Source organism: Bufo bufo, chromosome 5 (genome assembly GCF_905171765.1).
Source record: "Bufo bufo chromosome 5, aBufBuf1.1, whole genome shotgun sequence".
NCBI lineage: Eukaryota > Metazoa > Chordata > Amphibia > Anura > Bufonidae > Bufo > Bufo bufo.
In genome coordinates, this window is record NC_053393.1 from 420,438,932 (window position 1) to 420,454,093 (window position 15,162).

At 45.7% G+C, this 15,162-nt stretch overlaps 1 protein-coding gene across 1 annotated transcript in view; it reads right to left on the reverse strand.

Annotated features, from left to right (window-relative positions):
* The window catches only part of GADL1 (glutamate decarboxylase like 1), a 476,825-nt gene that overhangs the window by 223,956 nt on the left and 237,707 nt on the right, over positions 1-15,162 (reverse strand). Inside the window, exon 9 of the mRNA XM_040433316.1 lies at positions 14,524-14,640. Within this exon, the coding sequence (XP_040289250.1) occupies positions 14,524-14,640 (117 nt within the window). The remainder of the gene's footprint in view (positions 1-14,523; positions 14,641-15,162) is intronic.

Genomic DNA, 15,162 nt, shown 5'->3' on the forward strand with positions numbered 1-15,162 from the left:
AGAGACACCAAATGCTAGCTAATAGGGCGACAAAAGTTATTTTAAGGTCTGCTATAGGTGTGCTATCGATAGGTGTGACATACTGAGGGGTGTAATATACTTATAATATAATTTCTAACATAGAAAGTATATTATAGTGCATTTGTATTGTGCAGCAGTTATGTGCGGTTCTTCTGCGATACTGCATTAATACAGAGGGACAAACGCTATTGGAACAACTAATTGCAACTGGTGTGATATACCCGTTGCCACCAAAAAAATCTGATTGAGGCAGGGGTGTGATATACCTACAAAATAATTTCTATATAGTGCATTTGTATTGTGCAGCATTTGTGTGCGATTCTGTTGAGATACCGCAGCTATACAGAGGGACAAACAACATTGGAACAACTGATTGGAACTCGCGAGTTATACCAGTTGCCCCAAAAAATATCTGATTGAGACAGGGGTGTGATATACCTGGTATATAATTTCTATATAGAGCATTTGTATAGTACAGTATTTGTGTGCGGTTCTGCTGAGATACCGCAGCTATACAGAGGGACAAACGTCATTGGAACAACTAATTGCAACTGGTGTGATATAACAGTTGCCCCCAAAAAAGACTGATTAAGGGGTTATATATACCTGCTTCCACAAATACTGCTCTTTTATAGGAACTTTGTCACAGGGTTATTTTGAAAAGCATAAAGGGCAAGGACCAGTACTGGGTGGCAACGTACTTAGACCCCGGTACAAACATAAAATAGCGGACATGTTACCAGCATCACAGAGGACTGTCAGAATGCAGCATTTCCAGGCCTTGCTGGGAGAGATGCTGCATTCTGCTGTTGCAGGCCCTGGTAGAGGAATTTCCACCCACAGAGAAACAGTTGCGAGAACTAATCCTACAGCGCATGCAAGAAAAGGGCGGTTTGAAGATGTGTTGGTCACTTCGGATATGAGATCATTCTCACAGCCAACCCATCGACAGCCTCCTTCCGGATCCAGCCTCAGGGAACGCCTAGACCGACAGATGTCCGATGACATTGGGTTAATGGCCAATGTGGACGCTCTGAGAAGCGAGGAACCCCTGGACTACTGGGTTTGAAGGCTTGACCTGTGGCCATAGCTGGCACAATTTGCCATGGAACTCTTGGCTTGCCCCTCTTCAAGTGTCCTGTACGAAAGGACGTACAGCACAGCAGGGGGGATCGTGACCAATAAGCGCACTCGCCTAGCTCTCGACAGTGTGGACTACCTCACATTTCTAAAAATAAATGAGGCATGGATCTCGGAGGAATTCAACACCTGTAACGACCACGTTTAATTGAATTTCCTGATGATAACCCACAAATATACGCCACCAACCAAAACAAATAATGGCCCCTGTCTTAGGTAAATACAGAGGCATTAAAGGCCCTTTCTGTCCAGTGAATGCCTAATGTTTGGGGCCACAGAGGAATTCAACAACTGTGATGACCACGTGTTTTCGAATTTCAACTGTTATCATTTGTTTTTTTTTCAAGAGGGGGGATTTTGTTAGCCATGTTTTTAATCCAATTTTATATTTTTTGTTCTTTTAAATATATGCATTTGACATCTATTTGTACTGGCCTGCAGTAAAATTGATATCCAATGAACGTCTAATATACCTCCAGCCACATAATTACTTGTTCTTTTCTGTCCGGTGAATGCCTAATGTTTGGGACCTCGGAGGTATTCAACACCTGTGACGACCACGTGTTATTGAATTTCAACTATTATCATTTGGGGTTTTTCAAGAGGGGGGATTTTGTTAGCCATGTTTTTAATCCAATTTTATATTTTTTGTTCTTTTAAACATATATATTTTACATCAATTTGTTCTGGCCTGCAGTAAAATTGATATATCCAATGACCGTCTAATATACCTCCCGCCACATAATTACTTGTTCTTTTCTGTCCGGTGAATGCCTAATGTTTGGGGCCTGTACGACACTGGCCTGCAGTAAACTTGATATCTATTGACTGTCTAATATACCTCCAGCCACATAATCACTTGATCATTTATGTACGGTGAATTCATAATTTTTGGGGCCTGTAATCTAACTGACCAACAGTAAAATTGTTATTCGGTGACCGCCTAATGTACCTCCAGCCACATTATCAATTGTTCTTTTCTGTACGGTAAATTAATAATTTTTGGGGCCTGTGGTCCACTGGCCTGCAGTAAAATTGATATCTAGGGATGAGCGAACCCGAACTGTATAGTTCGGGTTCGTACCGAATTTTGGGGTGTCCGTGACACGGACCCGAACATTTTCGTAAAAGTCCGTGTTCGGGTTCGGTGTTCGGCGCTTTCTTGGCGCTTTTTGAAAGGCTGCAAAGCAGCCAATCAACAAGCGTCATACTACTTGCCCCAAGAGGCCATCACAGCCTTGCCTACTATTGGCATGGCTGTGATTGGCCAGTGCAGCATGTGACCCAGCCTCTATATAAGCTTGGGTCACGTAGCGCTGCACGTCACTCTGCTGATTCAAGCATAGGGAGAGGTTGCAGCTGCGACGTTAGGGCGAGATTAGGCAGTTTAACTCCTGCAAAAGACTTCATTCTGTGATCGATCTGCAGCTGTGGATCATTGAAGTGCTAATATTGACTTGCTCACTTTTTTGAGGCTGCCCAGACCGTTTTTAGATCACTTTTTTTCTGGGGTGATCGGCGGCCATTTTGTGACTTGTGGTGCGCCAGCACAAGCTATCATCAAGTGTATTTAACCATCAATAGTGTGGTTATTTTGTGCTATATCCTACATCAGCTGCAGGCTGAGCCTGTGTCACCGAAGTGCATTTAACCATCAACAGTCTGGTCATTTTTTGGCCATATACTACATCAGCTGCAGGCTGAGCCTGTGTCACCGAAGTGCATTTAACCATCAACAGTCTGATTATTTTTTGGCCATATACTACATCTGGTGCAGGCTGAGCCTGTGTCACCCAAGTGCATTTAACCATCAACAGTGTGGTTATTTTTTGGCCATATACTACATCAGGGGCAAGTTGAGCCTGTCACCCAGCGCCTAAAAAATAGACCTGACATTTCTATTCAACCAAATCTGTACTGTTTTAGCTGGTAAAGTTATTTGTAGTGACCGTAAAAGCACAGTTTTTGTTCTGGGTTGAAAAACTATTCCCAAATTTGCCATTCTCAAAATAATTAGTTTGTGGTATTTGAGGCCTACTTGAAATCTATCCCAAAAAGGATATCTTACATTGAAGGTACTGATAGTGTCATTCAGAAAAACCTAAGACACACGCTAGCGTGCAGATAGAAGTCTGATTCTGTGATTAAACCTATACCTGTCACACAGCGCAAAAAAAAAACAGGCCTCACATCTCTATTCAACCAAATCTGTACTGTTTTAGCTGGTCAAGTTTTTTGTAGTGACCGTAAAAGCACACTTTTTTTTCTGGGTTGAAAAACTATTCCCAAATTTGCCATTCTCAAAATAACTAGTTTCTGGTATTTGAGGCCTACTTGAAATCTATCCCAAAAAGGATATCTTACATTGAAGGTACTGATAGTGTCATTCAGAAAAACCAAAGACACACGCTAGCGTGCAGATAGAAGTCTGATTCTGTGATTAAACCTATACCTGTCACACAGCGCAAAAAAAAACAGGCCTCACATCTCTATTCAACCAAATCTGTACTGTTTTAGCTAGTCAAGTTATTTGTAGTGACCGTAAAAGCACACTTTTTTTTCTGGGTTGAAAAACTATTCCCAAATTTGGCATTCTCAAAATAACTAGTTTCTGGTATTTGAGGCCTACTTGAAATCTATCCCAAAAAGGATATCTTACATTGAAGGTACTGATAGTGTCATTCAGAAAAACCTAAGACACACGCTAGCGTGCAGATAGAAGTCTGATTCTGTGATTAAACCTATACCTGTCACACAGCGCAAAAAAAAACAGGCCTCACATCTCTATTCAACCAAATCTGTACTGTTTTAGCTGGTCAAGTTATTTGTAGTGACCGTAAAAGCACTTTTTATTTTCTGGATTGAAAAACTATTCCCAAATTTGCCATTCTCAAAATAACTAGTTTGTGGTATTTGAGGCCTACTTGAAATCTATCCCAAAAAGGATATCTTACATTGAAGGTACTGAAAGTGTCATTCAGAAAAACCTAAGACACACGCTAGCGTGCAGATAGGTGTCTGATTCTGTGATTAAACCTATACCTGTCACACAGCGCAAAAAAAAAAACAGGCCTCACATCTCTATTCAACCGAATCTGTACTGTTTTAGCTGGTCAAGTTATTTGTAGTGACCGTAAAAGCACACTTTTTTTTCTGGGTTGAAAAACTATTCCCAAATTTGCCATTCTCAAAATAACTAGTTTCTGGTATTTGAGGCCTACTTGAAATCTATCCCAAAAAGGATATCTTACATTGAAGGTACTGATAGTGTCATTCAGAAAAAACTAAGACACACGCTAGCGTGCAGATAGAAGTCTGATTCTGTGATTAAACCTATACCTGTCACACAGCGCAAAAAAAAACAGGCCTCACATCTCTATTCAACCAAATCTGTACTGTTTTAGCTGGTCAAGTTATTTGTAGTGACCGTAAAAGCACTTTTTATTTTTTGGATTGAAAAACTATTCCCAAATTTGCCATTCTCAAAATAACTAGTTTCTGGTATTTGAGGCCTACTTGAAATCTATCCCAAAAAGGATATCTTACATTGAAGGTACTGATAGTGTCATTCAGAAAAACCTAAGACACATGCTAGCGTGCAGATAGAAGTCTGATTCTGTGATTAAACCTATACCTGTCACACAGCGCAAAAAAAAACAGGCCTCACATCTCTATTCAACAAAATCTTTACTGTTTTAGCTGGTCAAGTTATTTGTAGTGACCGTAAAAGCACACTTTTTGTTCTGGGTTGAAAAACTATTCCCAAATTTGCCATTCTCAAAATTGTGGTGAACGGGAACAATGAGGAAAACATCTAATAAGGGACGCGGACGTGGACATGGTCGTGGTGGTGTTAGTGGACCCTCTGGTGCTGGGAGAGGACGTGGCCGTTCTGCCACAGCCACACGTCCTAGTGTACCAACTACCTCAGGTCCCAGTAGCCGCCAGAATTTACAGGGATATTTGGTGGGGCCCAATGCCGTTCTAAGGATGGTAAGGCCTGAGCAGGTACAGGCATTAGTCAATTGGGTGGCCGACAGTGCATCCAGCACGTTCACATTATCTCCCACCCAGTCTTCTGCAGAAAGCGCACAGATGGCGCATGAAAACCAAGCCCATCAGTCTGTCACATCACCCCCATGCATATCAGGGAAACTGTCTGAGCCTCAAGTTATGCAGCAGTCTCTTATGCTATTTGAAGACTCTGCTGCCAGGGTTTCCCAAGGGCATCCACCTAGCCCTTCACCAGGGGTGGAAGAGATAGAATGCACTAACGCACAACCACTTATGTTTCCTGATGATGAGGACATGGGAATACCACCTCAGCACGTCTCTGATGATGACGAAACACAGGTGCAAACTGCTGCGTCTTTCTGCAGTGTGCAGACTGAACAGGAGGTCAGGGGTCAAGACTGGGTGGAAGACGATGCAGGGGACGATGAGGTCCTAGACCCCACATGGAATGAAGGTCGTGCCACTGACTTTCAGAGTTCGGAGGAAGAGGCAGTGGTGAGACCGAGCCAACAGCGTAGCAAAAGAGGGAGCAGTGGGCAAAATCAGAACACCCGCCGCCAAGAGACTCCGCCTGCTACTAACCGCCGCCATCTGGGACCGAGCACCCCAAAGGCAGCTTCAAGGAGTTCCCTGGCATGGCACTTCTTCAAACAATGTGCTAACGACAAGACCCGAGTGGTTTGCACGCTGTGCCATCAGAGCCTGAAGCGAGGTATTAATGTTCTGAACCTTAGCACAACCTGCATGACCAGGCACCTGCATGCAAAGCATGAACTGCAGTGGAGTAAACACCTTAAAAACAAGGAAGTCACTCAGGCTCCCCCTGCTGCCTCTTCTGCTGCTGCCGCCTCGGCCTCTTCTGCTGCTGCCGCCGCCTCGGCCTCTTCCTCTGAAGGAACGTTGGCACTTGCCGCCCAGCAAACATGGGATGTACCATCAACACCACCACCTGCGTCACCAAGCATCTCAACCATGTCACACGGCAGCGTTCAGCTCTCCATCTCACAAACATTTGAGAGAAAGCGTAAATTCCCACCTAGCCACCCTCGATCCCTGGCCCTGAATGCCAGCATTTCTAAACTACTGGCCTATGAAATGCCGTCATTTAGGCTGGTGGACACACACAGCTTCAAACAGCTCATGTCACTTGCTGTCCCACAGTATGTTGTTCCCAGCCGCCACTACTTCTCCAAGAGTGCCGTGCCTTCCCTGCACAAACAAGTGTCCGATAAAATCAAGTGTGCACTGCGCAACGCCATCTGTGGCAAGGTCCACCTAACCACAGATACGTGGACCAGTAAGCATGGCCAGGGACGCTACATCTCCCTAACTGCACACTGGGTAAATGTAGTGGCGGCTGGGCCCCAGGCGGAGAGCTGTTTGGCGCACGTCCTTCCGCCGCCAAGGATCGCAGGGCAACATTCTTTGCCTCCTGTCTCCTCCTCCTCCTCCTCAGCTTCCTCCTCCTCTTCTTCCACCTGCTCATCCAGTCAGCCACACACCTTCACCACCAACTTCAGCACAGCACGGGGTAAACGTCAGCAGGCCATTCTGAAACTCATATGTTTGGGGGACAGGCCCCACACCGCACAGGAGTTGTGGCGGGGTATTGAACAACAGACCGACGAGTGGTTGCTGCCGGTGAGCCTCAAGCCCGGCCTTGTGGTGTGCGATAATGGGCGAAATCTCGTTGCAGCTCTAGGACTAGCCGGTTTGACGCACATCCCTTGCCTGGCGCATGTGCTGAATTTGGTGGTGCAGAAGTTCATTCGCAACTACCCCGACATGTCAGAGCTGCTGCATAAAGTGCGGGCCGTCTGTTCGCGCTTCCGGCGTTCACACCCTGCCGCTGCTCGCCTGTCTGCGCTACAGCGTAACTTCGGCCTTCCCGCTCACCGCCTCATATGCGACGTACCCACCAGGTGGAACTCCACCTTGCATATGCTGGACAGACTGTGCGAGCAGCAGCAGGCCATAGTGGAGTTTCAGCTGCAGCACGCACGGGTCAGTCGCACTGTGGATCAGACACACTTCACCACCAATGACTGGGCCTCCATGCGAGACCTGTGTGCCCTGTTGCTCTGTTTCGAGTACTCCACCAACATGGCCAGTGGCGATGACGCCGTTATCAGCGTTACAATACCACTTCTATGTCTCCTTGAGAAAACACTTAGGGCGATGATGGAAGAGGAGGTGGCCAAGGAGGAAGAGGAGGAAGAGGGGTCATTTTTAGCACTTTCAGGCCAGTCTCTTCGAAGTTATTTAGAGGGAGGTTTTTTGCAACACCAGAGGCCAGGTACAAATGTGGCCAGACAGGGCCCACTACTGGAGGACGAGGATGAGGAGGAGGTGGAGGAGGATGAGGATGAAGCATGTTCACAGCGGGGTGGCACCCAAAGCAGCTCGGGCCCATCACTGGTGCGTGGCTGGGGGGAAACACAGGACGATGACGATACGCCTCCCACAGAGGACAGCTTGTCCTTACCTCTGGGCAGCCTGGCACACATGAGCGACTACATGTGGCAGTGCCTGCGCAACGACAGTTTTAACGTGTGCGGACTACTGGGTTGCCACCCTGCTGGATCCCCGGTTCAAAGACAATGTGCCCACCTTACTTCCTACACTGGAGCGTGATAGGAAGATGCGCGAGTACAAGCGCACGTTGGTAGACGCGCTACTGAGAGCATTCCCAAATGTCACAGGGGAACCAGTGGAAGCCCAAGGCGAAGGCAGAGGAGAAGCAAGAGGTCGCCAACGCAGCTGTGTCACGCCCAGCTCCTCTGAGGGCAGGGTTAGCATGGCAGAGATGTGGAAAAGTTTTGTCAACACGCCACAGCTAAGTGCACCACCACCTGATACGGAACGTGTTAGCAGGAGGCAACATTTCACTAACATGGTGGAACAGTACCTGTGCACACCCCTCCACGTACTGACTGATGGTTCGGCGCTATTCAACTTCTGGGTCTCCAAATTGTCCACGTGGTGTCACGGGGTTCCGAAGGTGCACTCGGTCCCCCATTGCCCGCAGAACTGTTGCTTAGCTTTTGGAATGAGGTTCTGTGTTTGACCTCATTCCCAGGGCGGCTTTACTAGCTGGGTGGCTCCCTGCTCCTAGTCTGCCTTGAGCGCCGAGCTGATCACTCGGTGCTCGACTGGTTGGTCTGTCGGTCATGTGATGCTGGCCACGTCACATGACCCTCACTCCCCACTATAAATACAGGCAGCCTGCTGTCTACAGGTTGCCTGTTAATTTCTAGGTTCCTGGCTGTTTGTTGGACTACTGAATATTTACCTGATCCTGTTGCCTGATGATCCTCTGCCTGCTCCTCCTGTACTGCGCATACATCCTGGTATTGTGACCTCGGCTCCCACCTGACTACTCTCTTAGGACTCCTCTTGTACTTCGCTATTCTCCTGGTATTTGACCCCGGCTTCTCCTGACCATTCTTTGCTTAATCCGTTGTACTGCGTAGCTCTCTTGGTTCTGACCCGGTCCGTTTATGTTCCGTATTTTGTCTTGTCTGTCTTCCCTGCACATATCCTAAGTCAGGGATTGCCGTCCAGTTGTCCCCTGTCATCAGGACTCGTGAGGCAAGTAGGCAGGGCCAGGGGTGAGGGTGGAGCGCAGTGGTCACTACCCCTCCCCCTGTGTGTGTGTGGACGTGACCGTTACACGTGGCCAGAGCTAGCCTTTTATGCCTTGGAGGTGCTGGCCTGCCCGGCGGCCAGCATTTTGTCTGAACGTGTATTCAGCACGGCACGGGGCGTCATTACAGACAAACGCAGCCGCCTGTCTACAGCCAATGTGGACAAGCTGACGTTCATAAAAATGAACCAGGCATGGATCCCACAGGACCCTTCCATCCCTTGTGCAGATTAGATATTAACTACCTCCCCTTAACAATATATTATTCTACTCCAGGGCACTTCCTCATTCAATACTATTTTTAATTTCATTTTACCATTATATTGCGGGGCAACCCAAAGTTGAATGAACCTCTCCTCTGTCTGGGTGCCGGGGCCTAAATGTGTGACAGTGGCCTGTTCCAGTGGTGGGTGACGTGAAGCCTGATTCTCTGCTATGACATGAAGACTTATTCTGTGCTGACATGAAGCCAGATTCTCTGTTACGCGACCTCTCTCCTCTGCCTGGGCCTAAATATGTGACAGTGGCCTGTTCCAGTGGTGGGTGACGTGAAGCCTGATTCTCTGCTATGACATGAAGACTTATTCTGTGCTGACATGAAGCCAGATTCTCTGTTACGCGACCTCTCTCCTCTGCCTGGGCCTAAATATGTGACAGTGGCCTGTTCCAGTGGTGGGTGACGTGAAGCCTGATTCTCTGCTATGACATGAAGACTTATTCTGTGCTGACATGAAGCCAGATTCTCTGTTACGCGACCTCTCTCCTCTGCCTGGGTGCCTGGGCCTAAATATGTGACAGTGGCCTGTTCCTGTGGTGGGTGACGTGAATCCTGATTCTCTGCTATGACATGAAGACTAATTCTGCGCTGACATAAAGCCAGATTCTCTGTTACAGGACCTCTCTCCTCTGTCTGGGTGCCGGGGCCTAAATGTGTGACAGTGGCCTGTTCCAGTGGTGGGTGACGTGAAGCCTAATTCTCTGCTATGACATGAAGACTGATTCTGCGCTGACATAAGGCCAGATTCTCTGTTACAGGACCTCTCTCCTCTGTCTGGGTGCTGGGGCCTAAATGTGTGACAGTGGCCTGTTCCAGTGGTGGGTGACGTGAAGCCTGATTCTCTGCTATGACATGAAGACAGATTCTGCGCTGACATAAGGCCAGATTCTCTGTTACGGGACCGCTCTCCTCTGTCTGGGTGCCGGGGCCTAAATGTGTGACAGTGGCCTGTTCCAGTGGTGGGTGACGTGAAGCATGATTCTCTGCTATGACATGAAGACTAATTCTGCGCTGACATAAGGCCAGATTCTCTGTTACGGGACCTCTCTCCTCTGCCTGGGTGCCTGGGCCTAAATGTGTGACAGTGGCCTGTTCCAGTGGTGGGTGACATGAAGCCTGATTCTCTGCTATGACATGAAGACAGATTCTGCGCTGACATAAGGCCAGATTCTCTGTTACGGGACCGCTCTCCTCTGTCTGGGTGCCGGGCCCTAAATGTGTGACAGTGGCCTGTTCCAGTGGTGGGTGACGTGAAGCCTGATTCTCTGCTATGACATGAAGACTTATTCTGTGCTGACATGAAGCCAGATTCTCTGTTACGCGACCTCTCTCCTCTGCCTGGGCCTAAATATGTGACAGTGGCCTGTTCCAGTGGTGGGTGACGTGAAGCCTGATTCTCTGCTATGACATGAAGACTTATTCTGTGCTGACATGAAGCCAGATTCTCTGTTACGCGACCTCTCTCCTCTGCCTGGGCCTAAATATGTGACAGTGGCCTGTTCCAGTGGTGGGTGACGTGAAGCCTGATTCTCTGCTATGACATGAAGACTTATTCTGTGCTGACATGAAGCCAGATTCTCTGTTACGCGACCTCTCTCCTCTGCCTGGGTGCCTGGGCCTAAATATGTGACAGTGGCCTGTTCCTGTGGTGGGTGACGTGAATCCTGATTCTCTGCTATGACATGAAGACTAATTCTGCGCTGACATAAAGCCAGATTCTCTGTTACAGGACCTCTCTCCTCTGTCTGGGTGCCGGGGCCTAAATGTGTGACAGTGGCCTGTTCCAGTGGTGGGTGACGTGAAGCCTGATTCTCTGCTATGACATGAAGACTGATTCTGCGCTGACATAAGGCCAGATTCTCTGTTACAGGACCTCTCTCCTCTGTCTGGGTGCTGGGGCCTAAATGTGTGACAGTGGCCTGTTCCAGTGGTGGGTGACGTGAAGCCTGATTCTCTGCTATGACATGAAGACAGATTCTGCGCTGACATAAGGCCAGATTCTCTGTTACGGGACCGCTCTCCTCTGTCTGGGTGCCGGGGCCTAAATTTGTGACAGTGGCCTGTTCCAGTGGTGGGTGACGTGAAGCATGATTCTCTGCTATGACATGAAGACTAATTCTGCGCTGACATAAGGCCAGATTCTCTGTTACGGGACCTCTCTCCTCTGCCTGGGTGCCTGGGCCTAAATGTGTGACAGTGGCCTGTTCCAGTGGTGGGTGACATGAAGCCTGATTCTCTGCTATGACATGAAGACAGATTCTGCGCTGACATAAGGCCAGATTCTCTGTTACGGGACCGCTCTCCTCTGTCTGGGTGCCGGGCCCTAAATGTGTGACAGTGGCCTGTTCCAGTGGTGGGTGACGTGAAGCCTGATTCTCTGCTATGACATGAAGACTGATTCTGTGCTGACATGAAGCCAGATTCTCTGCTATGGCATGAAGAGACTGATTCTCTGCTGACGTGAAGCCAGATTCTCTGCTATGGGACCTCTTTCCAATTGATATTGGGTCATTTTTATTTTTTTTATTTTTATTTTAATTCATTTCCCTATCCACATTTGTTTGCAGGGGATTTACCTACATGTTGGAGCCTTTTGCAGCCCTCTAGCTCTTTCCTGGGCTGTTTTACAGCCTTTTTAGTGCCCAAAAGTTTGGGTCCCCATTGACTTCAATGGGGTTCGGGTTCGGGACGAAGTTCGGTTCGGGTTCGGATCCCGAACCCAAGCATTTCCGTGAAGTTCGGCCGAACTTCTCGAACCCGAACATCTAGGTGTTCGCTCAACTCTATTGATATCTAATGACTGTCTAATATACCTCCAGCCACAACATAATTGCTTCTTCTTTTCTGTCCGGTGAATGCCTAATGTTTGGGGCCTGTAATCCACTGGCCTGCAGTAAAATTGATATTGAATGACCGTCTAATATACCTCCAGCCACATAATTACTAATCTTCTTTTCTGTCCTGTGAATGCCTAATGTTTTGGGCCTGTACTCCAGTGGCCTACATAAAAATTTTATCCATTGACCGCATAATGTATCTCGAGCCACATAATGAGAATTTCTTTAATGTCAGGTGAATGCCTAATTTTTAAGGACCGTACTCCCGTGGCCTAAAATTACAATTTTATAGGCTCCATCAGGGCACATTTCTGAGAATTTCCCTTTAAGATGCATAAGAATGGCCCCTGATTAAAATAGATATTTTTGGGGGAATTTTTGCCATTGATCCCCCTCTGGTATGTCACTGTCCATGTTGTGAGATGATTTGTGCACTTCTTGTAAGTATTTGGTGGCTGCAAATATAACATGAAGGTTTTTCAGGTTCAACTGCCATTTAAGTGAATGGGGCCCGTCGCGGACTTGTGGTTTGCGAACATTTGATTGCGTTCGCGCAATCGCGTTTGCAAATCGTCCCGGCCAATATTTGTCCATCATTACTCGAGAAGCGTCAAAACTTCTTTACTGTAAGAACTGTGAATCTGTAGAATAGACTTCTTCAGGATGTGGTCACAGCAGGAACAGTGAACAGTTTTAAAAAGGGTTTAGATGAATTCTTAAAAGTAAATGACATTAATGCTTATAAAAACATGTAGAAATCTGAGTCTCACTTCCTTCTGGGATTCACGTCCCCACCTATCCCTTGGTTAAACTTGATGGACTTATGTCTTTTTTCAACCGTATTAACTATGTAACTATATGAAAACATGCATGAAAGAGGCCATTGTGGGTGAAGATTGTGAGGATGTTGAAACCTTACGGATGGAATTACAAAAAGAAATAAACACTGGAAAAATAATATTTGGTGGAATTTATAGACCCTCAACATCACTAAGGATATAGAAGTACAGCTGTATAACAGACAGGGATGCACAGGCTGGTACTGTGGAGATAATGGGAGATTTTAAGTTGCCAGATTCTGACTGGGGTCATGGTACTGCTTCAACTGTAAATAGAAGAAAATTCCTAAACTTGCTGCATGACCACTTTATGGGCCATTTTGCCAAAGATCCCTCTAAGAGAAATGCTCTTTTGGATCTGTTAAATTATAATAATGCAGAGCTAGTTGGGAATGTCACTCTTTGTGAAACACTAGGTAATAGTGACCATGAGCAAAGTTATGAAAACTTCGATTCGTCTGCTTCACCTAATTTAAAAAAGAAATTTGCTTTGTGGCCAATTACTTCATCACGAAGCACATTTCTTTGTAAGTAGCAGGTGCACTGACAGGGAACCCCTCAGATGTGGCGTTCATTGTTGATCACAGCATCCAATGTAAAAATGGAGGCCTTTCAGGAGTAAAAAAAAAAAAAAACTCACCTCATCCATTTGAGCATGAAGAGGCCGTCGTGGCCATCTTGATTATAGATCTCACGTTGTGTATGATGATGTCATTACACTGGCCGGTGTGGTGACTTCATATCTGACCGCGCAGATTTCGCATGGGATCTTCAATCAAGATGGCCACGACAGCCTCTTTGCTCTCAAATGGAGGTGGGTATCCATTTTTTCCCCCTGAATTTTCCCTGAAATTCGTATTGAAGTAGGCTTTGGATACTTCCATTTGCTCAACATCGGTGATCACAATATAATTCTAGTCCCCTGAACTGTAAAAATCAAACTATGGCTGAGGGCAAAAAGACTAAATTTTAAAAAGTAATTTCCCCTGTTTTGGGGCAGCATTTCAGGGCATAGACTGTAAGCAGCTATTGTCACACAATAATACAGAGGATAAATGGAAGAGCTTTAAATATACTTTGGGAAATAATATTGCAAAATTTATTCCTGCAGATAACAAGTATAAGTGGCTAAAATTAAACACCACATGGCTTACAGCTACTGTAAAAAAAAAAGGCAATAAACAAAAAAAAGCATTTAAAAAAATATAAATCTGAGGTGTCAGCAGTAGCCTTTGAAATTTACAAAGGGCTTAATAATATCTGTAAAAAAGAGATAAAATCTGCAAAAACACAAAATGAACGGCAGGTGGCGAAAGAGAGCAAAACTATTATTGTCATGTAATAAAAGAGGTATGGACTTCTGAGACATGGATGTAATATTTTCATTTTGCAAGGCTTTGGGGCGGCCTTGGCTGGAATACGCAGTTGTGTTATGGGTACCAGTTCACAGAAGGGATGCCCTGTAGCAGGAAAAAATATAAAGAGCAACTAAACTAATAAGGTGCATGGACCTCATTGACTTCTATAGGTCTGATTCCTGGAAACCCCAACAATCAGCTTTTATCTCTGGGGAAGTTTTTTCCCAACATGCATTTCCTACATAGTGAATGCAGGAGGAAATGTTTTGGGTTCATATTTACTGGTAATTTCTCTTTTAGAAGGGAATGTTCTGTAAATCTGTCATTACATTACTTTACATTACAGTATTTATCCAATTTAACCGTAGCAATGCTTCATCTACTAACTTACATCCACATGGAACCAAAGTTTATGCTCCTCACAGATGTCTGCAATATCATCCAAAGGATCGAATGCTCCTAACACTGTAGTGCCAGATGTGGCAACAACAAGGAATGGCACAGCTCCCTGCAAAAAATGGATACAGAAAATGATTAATATTTTTTCCTCTATATTTTCATTTTAGTAAAAAATTATATGTATGTTCATTAACAATGTTTGGATACCTAAACTACTGGAAAAATGTTCAAAAGTATTTGGTAAAGCTAGATACTTCTGTACATATGTTTGGAGGCATACAGCAATGTTCAGATTTTCAATGCAATGGAGCACCATATTCTCTGATATATGTTTTGCTCCTCTATAATGCAACATACAGGTGAAACATGAAAAATTTGAATATTGTGCAAAATTCCATTTATTTCAGTAAGGCAAATTAAAAGGAATTGCATTAATGCAGCTTAAAATTAGAACTTTGTGAAAAGGTTCTATATTCTAGGCTCAGTGTCACACTTTAGTCAGCTAATTAATCCATACCCCCTAAGCAAAGGGTACCTCAAAATTGGGATTTTGGGGTTTCATAAGCTATAAGCCATAATCATCCAAATTTGAACAAATAAAGGCTTGGAATATCTCGCTTTGCATGTAATG